The sequence below is a fragment of the Gossypium arboreum genome, chromosome 10 (genome assembly GCF_025698485.1).
Source record: "Gossypium arboreum isolate Shixiya-1 chromosome 10, ASM2569848v2, whole genome shotgun sequence".
In the NCBI taxonomy this organism is placed as follows: domain Eukaryota; kingdom Viridiplantae; phylum Streptophyta; class Magnoliopsida; order Malvales; family Malvaceae; genus Gossypium; species Gossypium arboreum.
In genome coordinates, this window is record NC_069079.1 from 123,955,029 (window position 1) to 123,978,430 (window position 23,402).

At 32.5% G+C, this 23,402-nt stretch overlaps 2 protein-coding genes, 1 long non-coding RNA gene and 1 other non-coding gene across 4 annotated transcripts; 2 read left to right on the forward strand and 2 right to left on the reverse strand.

The window, feature by feature from the left end:
* Positions 1-2,654: 2,654 nt before the first annotated feature.
* On the reverse strand, positions 2,655-8,766 carry LOC108488184 (uncharacterized). The gene is made up of 3 exons (XM_053020336.1): positions 8,457-8,766; positions 8,187-8,264; positions 2,655-3,154 (listed from the first exon to the last, which is right to left on the reverse strand). The coding sequence occupies exons 1-3, from the start codon at positions 8,764-8,766 to the stop codon at positions 2,655-2,657; spliced, it is 888 nt and encodes a 295-aa protein (XP_052876296.1).
* Positions 8,767-15,517: 6,751 nt separating this feature from the next.
* LOC108488185 (uncharacterized) lies at positions 15,518-18,608 on the forward strand. The gene is given in 4 exon segments (XM_017792480.2): positions 15,518-15,577; positions 17,667-18,179; positions 18,182-18,262; positions 18,353-18,608. Coding segments are annotated over 4 exon segments (732 nt in total). The 3' UTR covers positions 18,431-18,608.
* LOC128283165 (U5 spliceosomal RNA) lies at positions 16,817-16,933 on the forward strand. Its single transcript, XR_008273507.1, has one exon. It is a non-coding gene; the product is annotated as a U5 spliceosomal RNA (small nuclear RNA).
* Positions 18,609-20,861: 2,253 nt separating the features above from the next.
* On the reverse strand, positions 20,862-22,847 carry LOC128282468 (uncharacterized). Its single transcript, XR_008272746.1, has 2 exons — positions 22,516-22,847; positions 20,862-21,072 (listed from the first exon to the last, which is right to left on the reverse strand). It is a non-coding gene; the product is annotated as an uncharacterized LOC128282468 (long non-coding RNA).
* Positions 22,848-23,402: the final 555 nt, after the last annotated feature.

Here is a 23,402-nt window from a genome sequence, read left to right on the forward strand (position 1 = left end):
TAAATATTTTTACTTAATTTTTCACTTCCTTTATAAGTGAGAAATACGCTAGATTCCATGTTTTCTTCTTCTTTAGCTACTGCTGCATGATTTCTCTCCTCTATCTTGGGAGTTAATCTACACTCGTAACTATAATGGTCATATTTATTGCAATTATAACATTGTATCTGAGATTTATTTCCTTGTTGAAATCTACCTCTGCCTCAACTTCGGCCTCGAGCTCCTCGTCCACCTCTATTTCTACCTCTATATCCTCTGCGGTATCCTCCATGATTGCTTGTACCTTGTCCAAAGTTATCTCTAGCTCCACTTTCGTTGAAGGACAACTTGTTTTGCAAGACTTGGTCCAAATTTCCAGCATCATCATTTTGCTTCATTTTATGCTCATGGGTTTGGAGGGAATGCACAAGTTCTTTGCCTAATATTTGTGATAAATCTTTTGACTCTTCAATGGTAACCACCAAATAATCAAATTTACATGTCAATGAGCGCAAAATTTTTTCCATTACTCTGACATCATCAAGTGTTTCTCCATTCCTTTTCATTTCATTTACCACCACTTTCACTCGAACGGCATAATCATCAACGCTTTCTGAAGGTTTCATTTCCAACGTCTCAAATTCGACTCTAAGGGTTTGTAAATGTACCTTTTTGACTTTTTCTGCTCTTTAAAGGGATTTTTGCAAAATTCTTCAGGCTTCCTTTGATGTCTTTGCATCTGAAATTTTTTCAAAGGTTGATTCAACAACACCTTGAATAATAAAGAATGATGCCCTCTTATCCTTTTTGTGAGCTTCTTTTAATACTCTTTTTTTTTCGTTTGTTAAAGTCTCTTCGGTAGCTGCATTTCTAGGCTCGACATAACCTTTTTCGACAATGTCCTAACAATCTTAAGAGCCGAGCAAAACCCTCATCTAGATGCTTTAGTTACCATAATTTGTCCTTGTTAATTTCGGGATCTGTGGTTGTGATAATACTCTAGAATGTCACATTTTTACGTATTAATTACATATTTATTTTGAGTGTGATCCTACTAATTTGAGTTATTTATGGTTTTTTATCTTGTAGGGACTAAATTGAAGGCAAAAGGAAATTTAGGAGGAAAAAGTATGAACTTAAAGATAAAATGGGTTAGCATGCAAAATAAGAAAGAGGTGGTGCCGAAAATACAAAGTGTGGAAGACTTGGGGCAAGAATGCAAAGAAGAAATTTTATAAACACAATACTCTATTTAAATTTTAATTATATTAGGATAATTGTTAAAAGATTATTATTTAGATTTAATTTTAGCTTTTATCTTTATTTATACTTATTTATCTTTATTTATCCTTATTTATCTTTTAAAATTTAGATAGGAATAAACTAGGTTTTATGAGTACTATAAATAGGGGATGGAGTGACACAAATTTCACTTATCTTTTTCGGTAAAGCTCCCTTTCCCAAAAAGCTTAGCCTTTGTTCCTTTCATTTATTCAATAAAATTCCCTTTTTTATTAAGTTTATTTCTTTCCTAAAAAGCATGAGCCACTAAATTCATCTAGCCAAAGGTTGTTGAAATTCCCCAAAAAGGGTTCATGAAGCTTAGAATCCACGCTTAGCCTTCTCAACGAGTATTCATCATTTCTTCGCACTACAAGATTGACACTTTCGTCCATGTCCCTTCAAAAGTGATCTTTTGAACTTGTGCAAAGACGACTGCTTTGTATGTTTTGGAAAGGTTACATAGTCGGTTCGTTAACTTACAGCGTCAGTGGTTGTTGAACCCAAGAGACAAAATGGCGTGATATTTTCCATTGAGAAGTGATGATCTAGTGTAAGACGGTCCCATAAAAGTGATAGTTGGCTAAAGTCAGATTCCTCTAAATCATAAGTCTAAAATCTAAGTGGAGCTGGTGGTCGTAAGCGCCCTCTTCCACTATAACTGGCTTATTCTGTTTGATAATGATCACCTAAAAGCCGGGGATTGAACCCAAAAAAGATTGAGACAACTGGAGGCTAGAATCTCTCTATCGAAAACTCTCTTTTCTTAACTCGGTTTATCTTTACAATTTTAACTTTAATTTACGCAATTTCAAATTCAATAACTTTTAATTCTGTTTTTTTTAAATTTTTTTCCAGGTATGCAGGCTTTCTTAGGCACGCCTTTGTCCAGGATCTCGAGGAATCAGGAATTTGTGCAAATCCAGTCCCTGAGGACCCTACTTTCCTTATACTGTTCTTTTTATTATTTTATAGGGATATGATATTTTTTGTGCTCTCAACAACGCATTAGGTTGAATCATGTTTGCCATTGTGACGTCAACACAAACCCAGCTCAGATACTACTTGTTAGAAGCGTAATAAAGATAAATCAAATACTAATTTTTTATTACACACAAATAAACACAATACAAATTGTTTTCTCTCTACACTAGCTGCTGCTAGTTTTTCCTTCTATAACTCACAACACTTTTCTTTCCTTTTTTTTTCTCTCAAGCTCATTAACTTTTTTAGCACGCACTCATTCATTCTTCATAAGACTCTACTTAAATATTTATAAGCATAGTAAATCGACAAACTTTATCATGCCTTGTCGTTCAAGACTGTTCAAGCTGCAACCATCATTATCCTTTGTCTTTGATTTTTCATGAAATTTCCAGCATGATAATGCTTTATCATTTGTGCAGGCCACTTTGCAATTCAATGTCAAGCCATGTTCCATGAGGTTGAAAGCCAATTTGGATATGAATTCTTTGGCTGCAATTTTTATACTGACTTTGAAAGTCGGTTTGTTTTCTAACATCCTCTGAGTCCATCGTTTCTTTTGAGTCAACCTCATAATAGTGAAGAGGGTCTTTTGTTGCACAATTTACATGGACAATGAAATTGCATTTAGAACAAAAGTAACTTCCATGCTCAGTGTTCACCTCCTCGAAGCAAACTCTACATTCCCAAGTTTCATGTTCACGTTGTTCAATGAAATATGTGTGGGAAATGTTGTGCTGGTGCCGAAAGAATTTGATGATACGTGGCACTGAAATGCAATTTTTATGGACCGCAAGATTGCATGTAGTACAAATATAAGGAACATAATTCCCTAAAGTGCCACAAGCATCACAAAATGATACTTGTCTTTGAAATAAGATGAATGGATGCTCATGATGAAGTTTATCTTCTATAATCAGTGGTGATGACACACAGTTAATATGAAGGAAAAACTTGCAAATTGAACAAAAATACATGACATCATCAAGGTTGGAGGCTTTTTGACATATTTGGCAAGGAAGACGTTCATTGACAAATTGAAGAATAAGAGGATGTTTGCGATGGAAAGGCTGATTGATTTTGGTAGGTATTGTGGCACATTGGATATGAAGGACAAATTTGCAAGGTGAACAACAATAAACAAATCCTGTGTGAAAAAAATAAAATAGAATAAAATAAATAAAAATAAAGAACACATAAATTTTACGTGGAAACCCTTTCGGGAAAAAAAACCACGGGCAGAGGAGAAGAAAATTCACTATGTCGAAAAATTTTTACTCAAATACAAGAGGAATAGACTATGTCTATTTATAGGCTTGCAAAGCCATATTCTAGTAGGATTGAAACACCTTATCCTAATCAATATAAAATAGATGGAGTTTAATAAGGTTTAAAACCTTATTCTAAAATAAAATAAAAGAAGTCTAGTTCTATATGGATTTTACTTTTATTTTATTTTCCATCGTATTTTATTTAAATAAGAATTTGGGTCACTTAATTCTAACAATCTCCACCTTGACACAAATTCTCAATGAACAAGTTCTTCATCGCGAACTTTCAATAAACAAGTTATTCACCTCTTCCAAAAACCCCTTAAGGGTTTAACTTCAACAATGAACACCAACCAAGTCTAAGCAATGCTCAAACTTGGTTATAGGAAGTGACTTAGTCATCATATCTGCAGGATTTTCATGAGTGCTAATTTTGCTCACAACAATATCACCACGAGCAATAATATCACGAACAAAATGATACCGAATATCAATGTGTTTTGTTCTCTCATGAAACATTTGATCTTTTGTAAGAAAGATGGCACTGACCGTCACAAAATCTCGTGCTGATTTGAAGGTCTTCATTGAGTTCACTAAATAGTCCCTTCAACCAAATAGCTTCTTTACAAGCCTCAAGAATCGCCATGTACTCAACCTTCATGGTAGACAAAGCGATCGTAGTTTGCAAAGTGGCTTTCCAACTAATTGCACAACCTCCGATTGTAAAGACGTAACCTGTGAGAGATCTTCTTCTATCAAGGTCTCCAGCAAAATCAGCATCAACATACCCTATAACTCCATCTTTAGTTCTTCCAAACTGTAAGCAAACATTAGTAGTGCCTCGTAAGTATCTTAAAATCCACTGAACTGCTTTCCAGTGTTCTTTACCAGGATTCGCCATGTATCTGCTAACTGCACTGACTGCATATGATAAATCTGGACGTGAACAAACCATAGCATACATGAGAGATCCTACTGCACTAGAGTATGGAACATGTGACATGTACTCAATCTCATTATCTGATTGAGGAGATAAGGCCGATGAAAGTCTGAAATGGGCCGCTAAAGGAGTACCTAACAGGCTTAGCACTCTGCATATTGAACTGCAAAGAACTTTCTCAATGTACCCCTTCTGACTTAGGTACAATTTACTTGCTTTTCTATCTCGAGAATCTCCATACCAAGTATCTTCTTTGTGGTCCTAAATCTTTCATCTCAAATTCTTCACTTAGTTGGGCTTTAACCTTTCTTATCTCTCTTTATCTTTTGTCGCTATCAACATGTCATCAACATAAAGAAGTAGATACACAAAAGAACCATCATCTTTTTTCTTAAAGTAGACACAACTGTCAAAACTACTTCTTTTGAAATCATGAGAAGTCATAAAGGAATCAAACCTCTTGTACCACTGTCTTGGTGACCTGTTTCAAACCGTAAAGGGACTTTTTCAGCAAGCAAACATGTCCTCTTTTTCTGAGACTATAAAACCCTCTGGTTGTTGCATGTAAATATCTTCCTCAAGTTCTCCATGCAAAATGCGTTTTACATCTAACCGCTCAAGCTCCAAATCATGCATGGCAACAATACCAAGCAAAGCTCGAATCGAACTATGCTTAACAACCGGAGAGAACACATCTGTGAAGTCCACTCGAATTTGATCAGTAACCCTTTGCAACAAGCCTTGCTTTATATCCGGGTTCTTCAACTCCCGGAGTCCCTTCTTTCTTTTAAACACCCATTTACAACGAATGCCTTTTTATCTTTAGGAAGTTTTACAAGATCCCATGTTCTGCTTTTTGTGGAGTGATTCCATCTCCTCTTGCATAGCAAACATCCACTTTTCTCGAGTCTTCACATTAATCGCCTCGAAATAATTAAATGGCTCTTGATTCGCATCTATATCTTCACCACATTTAAAGCATAAGCAACTAGATCAACCTCGGCATACTTCTTTGGAGGTTTAATTTCTCTTCTTGTCCTGTTTTTGGCGATAGAGTATTGCGGTGAAGAAGCAACTCTATTCTCAATTTTGTATTGGCTTGAGGAGTTGATTCAGATTAACTGATGCTCCACCGCTTTTGGTTTTCTTTATTGGAAGAGTCTTTAAGAGATAAGTTAGGTAGCATAGCGCTTTCATCAAAAACAACATCTCTGCTAATCACAACTTTTCTATTTTCGTGACACCATAACTTATAGCCTTTTACACCAGCTTTATAACCAAGAAAACGCATTTAATGGATCTCGGTTCCAATTTTCCATTATCAACATGAGCATACGCAGACACCCAAAAATCTTTAAATCGAATAATTAGCGGGATTACCGCACCATACCTCTTGTGGAGTCTTTTTCTCAATGGCAACGGATGGAGATCGGTTGATCAAAAACATGCAATGAGGTCGCTCGCCCAAAATGACTTCGTAAGTTGGCATTTGACAACATACATCGAACCTTCTCTATGATCGTTCTGTTCATTCGCTCGCAACGCCGCTTTTGTTTGTGGAGTATGACGAACCGTCAAGTGTCTCATGATCCCTTATGACTTGCACAATCTATTAAACTCATCGTAACGTAACTCTAAGCCATTGTCTGCATGCGGAGGTATTTTATCTGCTTTTCCGTCTGCTTTTCAATCATAATTTTCCAAGACTTAAATGTGGAAAACACATCGTTTTTCCGCTTGAAGAACGCCCAAACTTTTCTCGGAAAAATCATCAATAAAGGTTAGCATATAATTAGCTCCACCTCTCGAAGGCACTCGGACGGCCCCCACAGATCGAATGGATATACTCCAACGCTTCCTTCGTGTTATGGATTCCTCTAGTGAATCGAACTCTCTTTGCTTCCCAAAACACAAGGCTCACGAAATTCGGTTTGCAAATTCCTTGCCCATTAAGAAGTCCTCTTTGCTTAATTCGCCATGCCATTCTCACTCATATGCCCTAGGCGCATATGCCAAAGTTTAGTAATATCATCATCGACAAGGAAGAGGAAGCGGCAAATGCATCACCGATAATAGTAGAACCTCAGAAACATATAACTTGGCAATCTTTCTTTGCCCTTTCATCACAACAAGGGACCCTTTGAAATCTTTAAAACCCCACTTTCACTGTGTATCTGCACTTTTGAATCAAGAGTACTCAACGAAATTAAATTTCTTTTCAATTCGGAACATGCCGCACGTCACTAAGTGTTCGACAACTCCATCAAACATCTTAACTTTAATTGTTCCAACACCGCGATTTTACATGAAGCATTATTTCCCATCAAAACAACACCTTCAGATCATCGTTTCATAAGTTGTAAACCAATCCCGATTGGGACTCATGTGGAAGGTGCAGCTGAATCAAGTATCCACTCGCTTACTTTAGAATCATTGATGAAGCAACTAGAAGTTCACCATCGCTGTAGTCTTCTACAACATCGCCTTCACCGAATTTTCCGTCTGTTTTCCTTTTGATTCGCAGCCTCCTTTTAATCTTATTTTGTAGCTTATAGCACTCAGATTTAATGTGCCCTTTCTTCTTGCGAAGTTGCAAGTTTTACCTCTGTTGAAGATTTCGATCTACCCTTAGATTTACCACGAGGATTCCGTTCTGTGTTCTACCACGATCATCATCAACATTCCGGTCTTGTCTCCCACGAACAATGAGACCCTCTCCCGAGAGTTGGGTTTAACCACAAGATGCTTCATCTTATCATACGAGGTTAAAGAATCATAAACCTCATCAACTGTGAGAGACTCATGCTATATAAAATCGTGTCTCTAAAGGTTGAATAAGACGGGGCAACGAACAAAGTAGAATCAACCCTAGATCTTCCTTATCATATTGAACCTCCATGGCCTCCAAGGTTGAGAGAATTTCTTTAAACACATTAAGTGTTCGTACGACGCACCTTCCTCCAAACGATGAGCATAAAGACGCCGCTTCATATGCAACTTGCTTGTTAGAGTTTTCGACATACATATTTGTTCTAGCCTCTTCCATAATGCAATGCGTTTTCTCTTTCATCACATCCTGCAAAATTTCGTTGGACAAATGCAGATGTCATTGTGTTAATGCCTTTCGATCCTTACGTTTCTTCTCTTCATCTGTTAATGTCGAAGGCATCTTATCTATCCTAGCGGGCATCCTCTAGATCCATCTGCAAGAACGCTTGCATCTTAATTTGCCACAACGCAAAATCTGTGTTGCGATCCAACAATGAATTTCATACTTCAAAGACGCCATTACCGTGATCGAGATGAATAACCCTAAGCTCGATACCAATTTGTGAAAAAATAAAATAGAATAAAATAAATAAAAATAAAGAACACATAAATTTTACGTGAAACCCTTTCGGAAAAAAACCACTAGGCAGAGGAGAAGAAAATTCACTATGTCGAAAAATTTTTACTCAAATACAAGAGGAATAGACTATGTCTATTTATAGGCTTGCAAAGCCATATTCTAGTAGGATTGAAACACCTTATCCTAATCAATATAAAATAGATGGAGTTTAATAAGGTTTAAAAACCTTATTCTAAAATAAAATAAAAGAAGTCTAGTTCTATATGGATTTTACTTTTATTTTATTTTCCATCGTATTTTATTTAAATAAGAATTTGGGTCACTTAATTCTAACATCCTGGACATTGGGGTTCTTGACAAATCTTGCAAAAGAGTCTTTGACTGTTGAATTGTAAAAAGAGAGGATGTTCTTGGTGAAAAAGGTGATTGATTTCTGCAGGTAGATCAACACATTTTGCATGTAGGTAAAAGCCACAATTGGGAGAAAAGTATACAGAATCTAATAATGGCTTCCAACAGGCAAAACATTCAGCTTTTTTGAGTTCTTCAGTAACATTTCCTGTATTGATCGATGGATCTATACGGGGAATGTCTTGAAACTCTGCAGTTCTTTTCTCAGCAATGCTATGAGAAAATAATGCACATTTGACATGAAAGTCTAAATTGCAAGAACAATGATAAACAAAATTCTCACAGGTTTTTCCGCAGAAATCGCAGATACATCTACCCACGTATGGATTCCTTGTAAGAAGATTAAGGTTGTGGTTGCGATGGAAAGGGTGATTCATCTCAGCAGGTGCCTCAGCACACTGCTTGTCTAGGTAAAATCCACACTCCACACAACCAAAGCTCGAACCTGACACGAATTCCCCACATCCTGAGCAATGCTCCTTTTCAATTTCGTGGCTATGGCTTTCAATGGACACCAATGGATGTCCATGGCTAAAGTGTAGAAGGCTCATCTTTGTCTTTTTGTTAGTTTGCTTGCTTGTTTGTGTATTAAATAACAACAAAATGGGTTAATGGAAGCTAAACTTATAATTCAAATATTTATATTATTCCAGTTTATGAGAATCATGAAATGCTTGTAAGAATGGTAAGTAATAGTAAACCTGAGATGCTTTACATTTCCTTACTTCTAAGTTATGTTTTTTTTGTAACTTATAAAAAAAAGAATAAATAGTTATTTATTTAATTATTACTCTCGAAAAATTAGCGTATTATATGGTTCTATATGGAATATTGATTGCGTATTCTCCTTCATAGGTAAATGATTCTATATGGAATATAGAAAGGAAAAATAATATAATGGAAAATTTTAATAAAATAAAGTACATATGAGATTACAATTCTATATATTTTGATTTTCAATAGAAAAGTTAACAAATTCTAAGTAGGTTATTGTTTTGTAACTTACAAGAAATATTGTGAGAATAAAGAATAAAAATTTAATCAAGTTTTATTATTAATTTTAAAGAGTAAAAATTAATAAATATAACAAGAGAAGAAAATAATTTTACTTTATCTTGCGCTTTAATCAATAGCATGTTATTATTTAATTTTTCTTATTTATTCTTATCTTGTGAGTAAATTAAAGAAGGGAATATTTGAGAGATTTATTTCATTAAATGTTTAATTCATTTTTTTCTTCCGATTAAATGTGGAATGCTAATGGCTTTGTTAATAGGTAATCTGGCGTTTGTGCAGATCAATATGGTAAACACCGTTAACATGCAGAAACGAGATGCTTATCTTCAATTAAGAGGCTATTGGAGACTTCCAAGACTTCATCCAATAACACGGAATGGTAAAAAGCAACCAATAATCTCAATGTTATAAAAATCATTTAAAAAGGAAGCCAAACCATAATAGTAACATATATAAACTTACCCTAACAACAATTCAATATCAAATCATAAAATAAATTATCAGTTTCTCCCGTAATGGAGGACTTTTCAATTTCCTCCTTTTTTCTTTTCTTTTTTAATCCTCTTCAATGTATTTTCTACATAAATTAGAGTTTTGTGTATTAATATAATAGTTAGAAATAATTAATATTCTAATAAATGTATTACCAATATTACATTAATCTTTTACTTGTATTTGTAGTATTCAAAAATTACTATCAATATGATAAAATATACTTATAACAGTATCTTTAATAAATTAATATGTTTATTCAATAAAATAAATAATATGCATAATTATTGCACCTTTAATAGACTATTTGCAAGTAAATTTCTTAAAGATATAATTTTTCACCCAAAATATTTTATTTATTAAAGTAGTATAGAATTAAAAGATGGTGAGTTTAAATGACTACTTTAACCCTATTAACTTTCTTGGAATAAAGAGGAGGTAAAATATATTTTATATAGATATATATTAAATAAAAATAACTAAAATAAATTTTAAATTTTATAAATAAATAAATTAACTTTGTTTACAAAATTAAATGCCTAAATTGTCCTTATTAAGTTCTAATGCCTAAATTATTTCTATTGCCTTTTTATTCTACCTAAAATATCCCTATCAATTTTTATATTCTCAAAATAGTCTTATTTATATTAAATAAAAACATAACAAATAATAAGAATTTAAAATTTATAAATAAATTAAATTATTTACAAAATATGACTCTTGGGAAACTTACAAACAAGGGTTCATCCTCATGTAAGGGTGTTACTTGTACGGTCATGGATGAACTAATGGGGAGGCCTATGTTAACTATTTCTTTGCTCAACAAAGTTCAAAGTCTAGAATGTTACTGGTATGGGAGTAGTTGAGGTAAAGGATCCCTTTTAAGTGTATATGTAAGTTTGCATGCAGGTGTAACACCCCTAACCCTATCCACCGTCGAAACAGGGTTTCGGAGCATTACTAGAATTTGCAGATCACCTAAAAAAAATCAATTAAATATTTACCGATTCAATGCATCATATAAATAAATATATTACCATTCAATCAACAGCTTGGCACTTGTATAAGCATCAAACAGCAACATTGTTAGTACACTAGTACATATTTCATATAAATTCAACATTGATATACTTATTTTCTCGACATGTCACACTTCAGTTTAATAATTATCTTTACTTACATAATTTCCTTGTATCAACATATCAAAGATAATCATATATGTACATGTCATGAAACATATCATTCTCTTACCGTTTCTTCATAAGTATATATCATTCATTTCATTATATCAATATTTCATGCTCCATCATTTCTATATATTTTATGTATATTTATTCCGGTAATAATTTATATCAAACTTAACATAAATTATATTCCATGTATTTATTCTTATTTCGTTTATCTATCTTCATAATTATTTCATACAACTATTTTGTACATATATTTCATATGACCAGTCCTTGTAAACATTTCACACAACCATTTCATATAACCATTTGTCATCTGATACATATTACCTGAATATCAATTGTTCAATAGATGTCATAGCGTCTCCCATCCACGGTCTTATATATCTTTGACATGATGCCATAGTGTCTTTCAACTATGGTCTTACTCATTTTCTGCCATGTTGCCACGGTATCTTTCAACCATGGTCTTGTTCATTTTATGTCATGTTGCCATGATATCTTTCAACCATGGTCTTATTCATTTCATGCCACGCTGCCATGGTATCTTCCAACCATGGCCTTATTCATTTCCCGTAATGTTGCCATGGCATCTTTCAACCATGGTCTTACATATTTCATATCATGTTGCTATGGTACCTTTCAACCATGGTCTTACACATTTCATATCATGTTGCCATGAAATCTTTCAACCATGGTCTTACACATTTCATTTCAGGAAGCACACTCCATAAACCTTATCTCATAAAGGGATTACCAGTCAGCTAAATCCTCGCAGCGGCAATTACTCTAATGAGCTTTGATCTGAATTACCAATTCAGGCTAAATACAGAACCTAATTCGGATTACCCGTATGGGCTAAATCCATTTTACATGTATTCTTCGGGAGGGATATATCAGGATAGGATTACCCGTCCAAGCTAGATCCTTTTTACCGTCAATTCCTTTTCGTTCAACCGGGATTTCTTCCCCTTTTTATCAAATATATCAATGTTTCATCAATTTTCATACAAGGGATATTTAAATCATATTCACATCAATAACATACATTTCAAGTATTTAAAAATATAATTCAAGTTATACGAACTTACCTGGCGAAATTGCAGAAATATCAAGATTCAGGGGCCTTTTGGTAATTTACCATTTTCCCAATTTTCACCCGATCTTAAATTGACAATTTCATTCAATTTATTAATTTGGATAATAAAACAATTCATTCCCTTCAATTTGGTCATTTTTGACATTTTTACAAAATTGCCCCCTGAAGTTTTACTTTTATTCAATTTAGTCCTTAAGCCTAAAACATGAAAATTAGCCATGCTAGCTGAATATTCATATATATTTTCCTCCTCCTCCTCTCCATTCCACATCTTTAATGTATATAACACACTTGTAAGTAACATTATCTATAATTTTTTATTATTTACTTTTATGAATATTCAAGCTGTCTATCTGTGTCATAGTCACTAAATTATTTATAGCTGGAGTTATAGAACTCCAAATTAAGATCCGCTAATTTCACTTGAAACTAGACTCATATATCTTCTTACCATAAAATTTTTAGAATTTTTGGTTTAGCCAATAAGTACAGTTTATTCTTTAAAGTTACCCTTGTTCTGCAACTTGACAGTTCTGACCCTTCTTCACTAAAAATTAAATATCTCCTCGTACAAAATTTGAATGATGTTCCTATTTGTTTCTCTTGAAAACAGACTCATTCAGGATTCTAAACATATAAATTTAAGCCCATAATTATTTTTCTCCAATTTTTTATGATTTTCCAAAGTCAGAACAGGGGAGCCCAAAATCATTCTGACCTTCTCTCACAAAATTTATTATATCTCATGATTTACAATTCCATTGCTATAAGAAACTAGACTCAATAAGCTTTAATTTCATATTTTATTCATCCTATAATTCAATTTCTACAATTTTTGGTGATTTTTCAAAGTTAGACTACTGCTGCTGTCCAAAACTGTTTTAGTGCAAGATATTATTTACCATGTTTATAACACCCTTATTTTCTTTATCTACACTATTTCTCATCACTTTCTCTTTTTTTCTCTTCACTAACATATCAAGAACATAGGACCATATGTAAGGAAACTCTACATTAACATTAATCCCATGCTTTTTCAATAATATCAAACTTAAAAATATATTGAAATCATGATGTTCTTACATTGTTCTATTGATTTCAATCTTTATCTTGATTTTTTCTCTCCTTCAGCTTCCATTTCTTGAATCCAGCTTGATATCCTAACTTCCCATAGTCTTCTTAACAATTTTCTCTCTTGGTAGCTATGGAAATTCTTTTGATTTTTGGGTGAAAATGGTGAATTTTTAATAGAAGGACCAAATTGTAAAGAAATGAAAACTTCGTTTCTTTCTCCTTCTTCTCACTTTGGTTTTGCATGGGAAAGATGAATGAGAATTCCTCATCTTTCTTTCTTTATATACTAATAAAATAATAATAAAATATCTTATTAAAATATTAATAAAATAATATTTTTCTAATTAAATAATTATAAAATATCAAAATATCTCTAGCATCATTATTACTTTCTAGATTTCTCTCTTCCAATTGACCATTTTTCCCTTTATTATCTTTTAAAATTTAATCCTTGAGTCATCATTTAATTTGGTAAAATTGTAATTTAGTCCCTCATATTTCTTCATCTATTCAATTTGGTCCTAATTCATCCAATTTCCTTAGTTTGTAGATCATTCCACCCTTAAAATATTTATACTATTGGTTCTTCAACTTTTTCATAATTACACTTTAACCCTTCAAATTTTGAGTATTTAAACTTGTGCAATAAAACTTTTCTCACTTTTACAATTTAGTCCTTTCTTGAATTAATATATCATAATATACTTCCCAATATTTACATAACTCAAAAATTCCCTTTTTGTCACTTTATTTCCTTATTTTACTATATCACGGATAATATTTTTCTGTAAAAATTTTTGGGGTATTACAGCAGGGATCCAATCTCTCTTGAAAATTGTTAGAGCTAAATGATCTAAAAATTACACCATTTGTAACGCCTCAAATTTCATGTCTGCTTCTGTAAATTTTTGACACAAATATTTGTATATTTTAGTGGTTAAGTGTTCTGGGTGTGTTTAAGAGGTCCTGAGTTCAAGGCTTACCTTTGGTAAATTTTGGTATTTTTTTGATGTAAGCCTTATACTTGCTTAGTGGGCTTATATTTAATTATTTGTAAACTATGTCAGAATGAGCCTGCTGGTTCGAGTGGTAAGGGAGTTTGTGTGTTGTGTGGAGGTTTTTTGTTTGAATATTTACACGAGCATGAGAGTTTATTTTTGCTCTGTTATCGGGGAGAGTTCTGATTGAATCAAAATTCTGTGTTTATTGAGATGTAGTGGGTTTAGTGGGAGAAATTTGAGGGATTTGGGGATATCCTATTTTTATTTTTATTATTTTTCTCAAATATTCTCTCTCCTACCGAATTTCTACTCAGATTTTTGACGTTTCTTCTCTAATTTTCCCTCTTCTAAGTTTTGCCTTTGATTTCGATCTTCTTGGATTTCTGTTCGTCTTCTTGTTTTCTAATCTCTGTGGTTGGGGCGCTGTAACCTTCGTTCAGTCCATTGTAGGTAAGTCCTGGTGAAGTTTTGAGCTCTTGGAAACTGATTTCGGGGTTTTTAGTAACATGATGGTTTCTTGTTTAGGTACTGTTCAAGGGGTCTAGGACGTGTCTTTTAGCAAGTAGTTTATTCGAGCGATCGTTTCACTTTTGGTAAGAAATTGAACCTTTGTTTGAGGTTGTTCTCGATTTTTTCATTTGGGATTTTGGTTGGAATGATCTCGATAAGTGAAATTGATTGGGTTTTTTGTACTGTTAGTAGGTTCAGGAGCCTCGGGAGTTCTTCATTGCAGAAACGACACTAGGTGTGTACCCGAAACACAAGAAAACGAGTTTTCAGCAAAAGTCAAAAACCTTACTGTCCATGCCACACGGCCGTGTGGTATGCCGTGTGCAACGACAAGGTCGTGTGATGACGAAGGCCAAGCCATGCGCAAGACACGACCATGCGGCCTACATGGGCTAAACTAGATTGGGCGTGTGGGCCACACATGCATGTGAACTTTGGGTCAGGCCGTGTGATCCACATGGGCAATACCAATCTAGGCGTATGGGCCCACACGAGCAAGCCACACGGGCACGTGGGCCCATTATACTGAAATTTTTGTAGGGTCGACGTATGGGTCATCCTAGTCGAATGTGGACCTACCGTAGGGTCGGTAAAGGCTTACTAACCCTAAAACTATGTGTTCTGCTAGATTAATGTACTGTTCTGAGCATGTCTGCGCCATGTATATCTGCTATCCGTTTTTATAAGCATGTTAAGCATGTATTATCTGTAATTCTGTATACATGTTCTGTTTTGTTACAGTTATTAGGGAGGGATTGTTATAATGGAGGAAGTGTTCTAAAAGGCAGTTTTGCCTATTATCTGGCAGTGTGGCTGCGTATATCTGTTATGTGCCGCATTCGTACAATATGGTGTGTAGGGCTGGGTGGGTGTTTTAAACCCCACATTGTGTGTTGGGATGGTCGGAGATAGTGTGTAGAGGATGGGGGTAGGATATCTGATTTCTGATGATGATTGTATTTCTGTATCTGTATCTGTATCTGTATCTATATCTGATATGGGTTTAGGCCCGAACATGCATCTGCGATTGTAATGGGCTTAGGCCCAAATCTTTATCTGTTTGATTCTAATTTTCTGGTTGTGTGCAAGCTTAAATCTGTTAGGTTACACACTGAGTTCACGTAAACTCACTCGATTCTGTTTAATCTGTACAGGTAATCCACAGAGTTAAGCGGATCGGTGCTGCGGAGGAATCAAACGGTGACCACTAACCAAAACTGTTTTATTTGTTTTAGCTTTTATTTAAGTTTTGCGTTACAATTTGAGAGTTTGTATTTTCTGGGACTCTCTGGACTGTTTTAAATTATTTGGCCTTGGTTTTCGATTTTTGGATTTAACTTACTTTCCACTATGATGGTTTTATCTGAAAACATGATTTCTAAAAATATTGAACAATTTTTCCTAAACTTAACAATTTTATAAGTTTCTGCTAAAAATATGTTTTATCTCGAAATGACAAAATGAAAAAGAGCTTTAAATTAATAGGAGTGATAAATGCTAATGAACAGGAAAGATTTGAATTTAATGACATTGGTTATCCAACCCATTTCATGTTACACCCTTTTAAGTGTATATGTAAATTTGCATGCAGGGATCCAATCTCTCTTGAAAATTGTTAGAGCTAAATGATCTAAAAATTACACCATCTGTATGTTGAAAATAGTTAAAAGAATCCCTTGTGAATCACTTCAACACAGTTTGTTTGAGACCCAATGAAGGAAAGTAGTCATATTTTGCTTTTGGCCATCTATTTCCCATTAGTCATTAATTGATAACTACCAACACTTGTATTTTTATTGGAAGGGAGGAATTACATGCATAAATTTGTATTTCTTATTATATTAATTTGTTAATTAATTAAAATTTGAGTTTAGAAGTTAAAACAATTGTGAATGTTTGTACAATGAAATTTATGGAGAATGGTATTGTTTTCTGAATCCACTGTGTATATATTTAATTTTAGTAGCATCTCTTATTTATTGAATTTTAGCTTCTATGGGTTTTGTCTATGGTGTTGTTGCTAGCGGCAAAAATGTAATGCCTAAAGTCATGAGTTTGGTGTTTTTGGTATCTTTGGATTTTTCATTTATTTTTTAATGAGGTGGAAAAGAAGTTGCTAAGGTTTTAGAAAGTAGCAGAATCCCACATTTCATAAAGACAGATAAGGCCTCTCTACCATCTTTTATAAATGAAAGCGCGAATCATCCCGGTAAAATCACGGAGCCGTGCGGTGAGTACAGAGCGAACTATTCTTTCGCCTTTTACTAAAGAATACCGTGTGCTCGCCGCTTATTGCGGCATACGCCTATTTTTGGAGGCTTATTTCCTGTTCTGGAATGGCCCATCAAGTTCCAGTCCAAAGTATTATTTGTTAGTGTTCCTCTCGTGGTTGCCAACACTGCTAGGTTTTAGTTTCTGGTAATGTTTTTAAGGGCTCCTCGAGTCCCACCACTGTCATAATTGCTCAACAAGTTCAACGTTAAAGATGTTAGTGAATTTGAAACGATAAAGTAAGGGACTTACCTTGGTGGTGAAGGTAGAAATTGGACGACTTTCTGAATAATTGTCAGATGATGATAAGTGAGTGTGAAAGGATATACATCAGATCTGGGTTGAGCTGTAAGTGGCACTGTAAGACAGTTGTGATGCAAATTAAAATTGCAAAGCCTACATTTGTTTGTGAAATACGTAAACTTATCACAAGCACTGCACACCTGATCTTCATGCTCGCTACGAAATGGATAGAGGCGATGTGTTTTCTCTGCATAGTTGCTAATCAAATAATTATGCATCGATTCTTTCGAAGCTAGTATTAAGATTTGGATAAAGCTGCCGGATCACATCGATTATGTGTTTTCTCCGCATGCAACTTTGCTTGTTTCCGATAACCAAGCTTTTAAATGGTATAAACAAAATTAAGATCATAATTAAACCTTGGGAACCCCACACAAACAATTTAACTTCTCCTATAAGATGGAGCATGCTCAGCTCACTACAAAATAGCTCACCACAGTGTTAATTTGTTGCAAAAACCATGGCTGCGAGTTCTAAGGTGAGCTTGATTCTTGAAGCTCCTTATTGACTGCAAGAGTAACAAAGTCCTTTTTGCTGAAGCAGGGAAAGATTTTGTTGATTTTCTATTTAACCTCCTTTGTTTGCCTCTTGGCACTGTTACTAAGCTTCTCAAAACAAACTCCATGGTGGGTTCTATGGTGGGTTCTCATGGAAGCCTGTACGAGAGTATCGAAAAGCTCAGTGAAACCTACATGCAACCCAACCAAAACAAAGATTCATTGCTCAACCCTAGGGCTCCAACTCCAGCTTCTGGTGTCCCACTCTTGCTTGGTTATGATGCGGGTAGGAAAGTGTACATGTGTCCTAACAGTTATCATCGCGATGTGGCTGATGATTCGGGCATGGCTTGTCCTCAGTGTAAGAAACGGATGGAGACTGAGGTGACGGTTGTAGGTCCAAATGTCGGGAAAGGAGAAACAACTGATGGAGGAGGATTTGTGAAAGGGGTAGTGACATATATGGTGATGAACGATTTGGCTGTTAAACCAATGTCTACAGTCTCCAGCATTACTAATTTACTATGCTCAACAAGTTCAATGTTAAGGATGTTGGAGCACTTCAAGAGAAGGTTGTTGATTTGGGAATGAATGAGGTATTTAAACTCTTAAAAACTACTCTCTCTCTCTCTCTTATATATATATCATGATTCTTAGTGTTTTTTTTTGTTTGTTCTCCCTGGTAGGCGTTGAGGTTGCTTAAGGATTCCTTGGAGTCCAAGACAGTATTGACAAGTGTCTTTTTGGGCAACAAAAAATTCTGAAGTCATCTTCTGCAAGAAACCGAAGGAGTTTTCTCAGTAAGTACAGGTTTTCTTTGAAAAACAAGGTGTCTTTAACATTTGGGACAGACTTTTGGTGATCCTGTTATGGTAGCTTAGGTTTACTTTTAATGTAATCGTTTTGAAATATATGGAGGAAAGATATAAAATTCAAAGAAAATGCTCTCAACATTCAATGATGATCAGCGGTTTTGCATTAAACAGTTAAAGAAGCTATAAAAGAAAGACATTTCTGTTTGAATTTATTTCCAAGTCATTTAGGTATCTGCCATATCTATTGTTAGAAATGGTATTGCATGGTTCTGGCTGTTTTTTTGCTGTTATCTGCTTGGATCTAGACTTGTGCCCACCACCATATTACTGACTCTTAGTACCACTCCATGTGAGACACCGTCAAATCTTACATCAACCATTGCAAACTCATATGGAAAACAATAAATTGTCGAAAATTTGGTCAGTAACTAAACAATTCCAATTGTGGTACATTATGCAGGTAAAACAAAACTCAAAACAATATCTTTTTGAGTAAAATAAAAAAAAATTTACTTCATTCATATTTATTTGTTCATGTTCATTAAAATAAATAAACATATATATTATTTTTATATATAAAATAGTGAAATATAAGTATTAAAACTTATATTATAAATAAATAAAATAAACACATAAATAATAATTTTATTAATCTATGCTAATAGAACAATAAATTGAGTTTTAAATAAACTTTAAATGAGCACAAATAAATTTATTCATGAACATAATGAATTTAATGTGTTCAATTTGTTTAATAAATAAACTTTAACATCGAAATTTGGTTAAAGTTTGAACTTGGCCCTTATATGTATGGTATGTTATGTTTAGTACTTGGGCGTAGGGCTTAGGTCATGATCATTTGATCTTGTTTTAGGGGTTTAAGGGTTTTTTTTTTTCTTTTTCTCTTTTTGATGTAGAAGAAGTTCATCTCATAGATCATACACAGTCAAAGATAGTACAACAATAGTAATCAGTCAAAGATACAAAGGTTCCAAATAACCAGAATTCCAAATATAAGTGGTCAATCCCTCTAAAAGTATAAATAAATGAGGACCATCATTGGTTCTTTTGGCGTCAACCATTAATATAAACATTAGTGCGTATGGTGTTGACTGTTTGGATTTAGGCCTTTTTCAAGTTTAAAGATATTTAAAGGTATAAACTACACGAATAGTCTGCTAATTATAAGAGTATTTTTATTTTGTACTTTTGAATATAAAATTTTAATTGATTTTTTGGCCCCTCTGTTGTTGTTAAGTTACTAACGGAAGTCTGACATTATTATTTTTTATTAGCATGATAATAAATTTAATCTCTTAATATTTAAGTATTCTATTAATTTGTTCTTAATTTTAAAAAATATATAAAAAATAGATAAAATTTCAAAAAATCAAATTGTGACTCAATCTTTTCCTCTTTATAGAAGACTGAACCTGATTCAAGGTTTCATACAAAATGATGAAAATGAATGAATTTTATGTTTATCTTCTTCACTGCTCATCACGTTGCCCAATTTAGATCAAACATGGACATATTCTTTTTTTCCCTAAGACCAGTCCATTCTTTGCTTAAGCCTTTATAAGTAACATTAACCAAACCAATGTTGTAACAACCGATCCACAGTTTGAGGGATTGAATTTTTAGTTTTTAATTCAATTATTTTAAAAAATTAATATATTAATAATAATTAAAAATAAAAAAATGAAATATTAAGAAAACTATATTTTGAAAAATAAAATGAATGAAAACATAATGAAAAATCCAAATTTTGTTAAAACTAATAAAAAATTTTAGTTTCCCAAATTTTAACCAGGTTTTCAGATTTTTAGGTGTTTGCTTCAGAGTAAATGAGTTGTAGAAAATATTTTCTGTAATTTTTTTGTTTGTTTAATAGAATATAGTTTGTTTAATGAAAAATTAAAATGTAATTAAAAAGTACAAATCATTTTTCAAAAAACTACTTTATCAGTAGTTTTATTTTATATAAAATTAACTTGAATCAAGGCTGATATTGTTATATTGATAATAAAAATATAAAATATTCTAATGTTGAATATTATTAAACATACCAATTTAATTATTTATATTCAATAATATAATAAATTATTAATATAATTTATTAAAATAATAAATTATTTGATATTACAATTTTAATTTAACAATAATAATTTTAAATAATAGTCTTAATATATTATTGAAAATATTTATATTAATATTTTGATAATAAATACATAATAAAATTTGAAAATATTTATTAATAAATATTTTATAGTATAAAATATGTAACACCCCATAGTCAACCCGATTGCCGAGTCAAGGCATTAGGATGTCACATTTGTTGTCGAAGCAACTATTGAAAATTTCAGATCAATGTATCATATTCTTTAATTAATATATATCATTAACTCGTTTCAGTAATAATTGAATTTACAATAGAACTAATTATGAGTTAAAGGAGCTTATTAAAACATCCACAATTGATCAAAGGCCAAATTGTATAGTTCATAAAAAATGTTGAACTGTCGTCGCGATGTTGGGGTTTTCACGTCATGACATGGTGAACTTGTTATCGTGACGTTGTCTCTATTTTCCTACAAGTTTCACGATTTATTTTATTTATTTATATCATTACCTGAACCGTATTCAGATGTCATAAGTACCACTTCATTTTACATATCATCCACTTACATCTATTTCTAATCTCCAATCCTCATAAAAGCATGATATTCAATAAAAGATAACAAAGTTTATAAAATAAGCACAAATATTAAAGTTTTACAACTAAAACCATTGGAAGACTTGCACTTTCAAAGTAGTTTACCCTCTTTATCTATATTTCATATTTATTTCTAAATTGTGCTAATTAATTTAATTCTTCATAAAATTTTAACAAGAATTCAATATCACATCAATTAACAATTATTCACTTATTATTTTATCAATTTGTTTAAACATATTCACATGTATTAATCATTCCATCACTTACAACCATTTCAAAACAATTCAAATTCACTTTATATATATATATATATATATATATATATATTCATATATTTTTCCTCCCCTCTCCATTCCACATCCTTTATGTATATATTTATTAAAACCTTTAGCTTTTAATATATAACATGCTTATACGTAACATTGTCTATAATTCAACTATTTACTTATATGTTCATAACAAAGCTATCCACTTGAGTCATAGTCGTTAAATTGTTTATATCTTGAGTTACAGAATTCGAAATTAAGATCCGCTTGATTTTTTAAAACTAGACTCAAATATTTTTTACCATAAAATTTCAGAATTTATAATTCAGCCAATCAGCACAGTAAATTATTCAAATTTGTCTCTGTTCTGTTGCTTAACAGCTTTGACATTTCTTTACTAAAAATTAATTATCTCTTAGCACGTGGTTTGAATGATTTTTTTCGTTTGTTTTTATTGAAAATAGACTCATTAATAATTTAAACATATAAATTTAAACTCATAATCATTTTTTTTACAATTTTTTATGATTTTCCAAATTCAGAATAGGGGAACTCAAATCTACTCCGACCTTGTTTCACGAAAATTAATATATCTCAAACTATAAAATCCCGTTTCTTTCACCGTTTCTTCCATATGAAATTAGTCTCAATAAGCTTTAATTCCATATTCAATTCAATCTCTAACTAAATTTCTATAATTTTAGGTGAATTTTAAAAGTTAATGCTGTCCAAACTGTTTTAATGAAAATATTTCTTTTCCAAGGTTCTTTGCACTATCTTTCATTCAATCACACATAATTGCCATACTTTTGATTACTATACAATTTAGTCACTTATTTTTATATTTAGATTACATATTCATTTCTTAATATTAGTACTTTTCACCAAACAAATCACATTCTCTCTTACCAATTTAGTGTTTTAAGTCTAGTCTTCATCAACTACTTTCTATTTCTAGTATTTTTATTAAATACATGTTTCACACATCAAACTCAAAATATCTTTAACTCAATCTATTGAAATACAAGTAGATTTAGTATGAAACTTACTTCCTTTGTCAAGAATTTCTTCATTTCCATGCATTTCTCATCTTCACCACTTTCCTTCCTTTTTCTTCCCATTTTCTCCACTTTCATATACTATTTTCTTGCTTCTAAATTGATGAACATATTCTCTAGAACCTCTACTTTGCTTCTAAATTGATGAAAATATTCTCTAGAACCTCTACTTCATCTTCTCTCTTTAATATCTAAGGAAAAATTCAAAAATTTTGGATAAAAATGTAGGTTTTCATGGCAAAGGACTAAATTGTAAAGAAAAGAAAACTTCCTTTCTCACCCTTTCACTCACGTTGGAAGGATGATAAATTTCCTTCATCCTTCCTTTCTTTTTATACTACCATTTTCTAAATAAAAATAATAAATATCTAAGTAAAATATTAATAAAATAATATTTAACTAATTAATTAAAAAAATCACCAAAATATTATCAACATCATCATTATATTCTAGAATTCTCCCTCTTGCTAATTGACCATTTTACCCTTTATGGTCTTTCAAAATTCTATCCTTAAATCATTACTTAATTTGGTAAAATTAGAATTTAGTCTCTCACAATTCTTCACCTATTCAATTTGGTCCCTGCATGCCAATTCCATATCTTAGTAAATTGGATTATTTTCACTTTTGGTCCTTCAAGTTTCTCATTTTTACACTTTGATCCCCTAAATTTTGAATATTTACACTTGAGTCAAAAACTTTTCACATATTTATGACTTAGTTCCTTCCTTAACACATCATGTCATGCTTCTTGATTTAACTCTCTTTTGATATATTGCAACTTTCATTTTCTTTGATCTTATACCTTATTTCGATAAGATTTTATCTCATATTATTTATGACCAAAGGGATTTTGAGGATGTTACAAAATATGAATA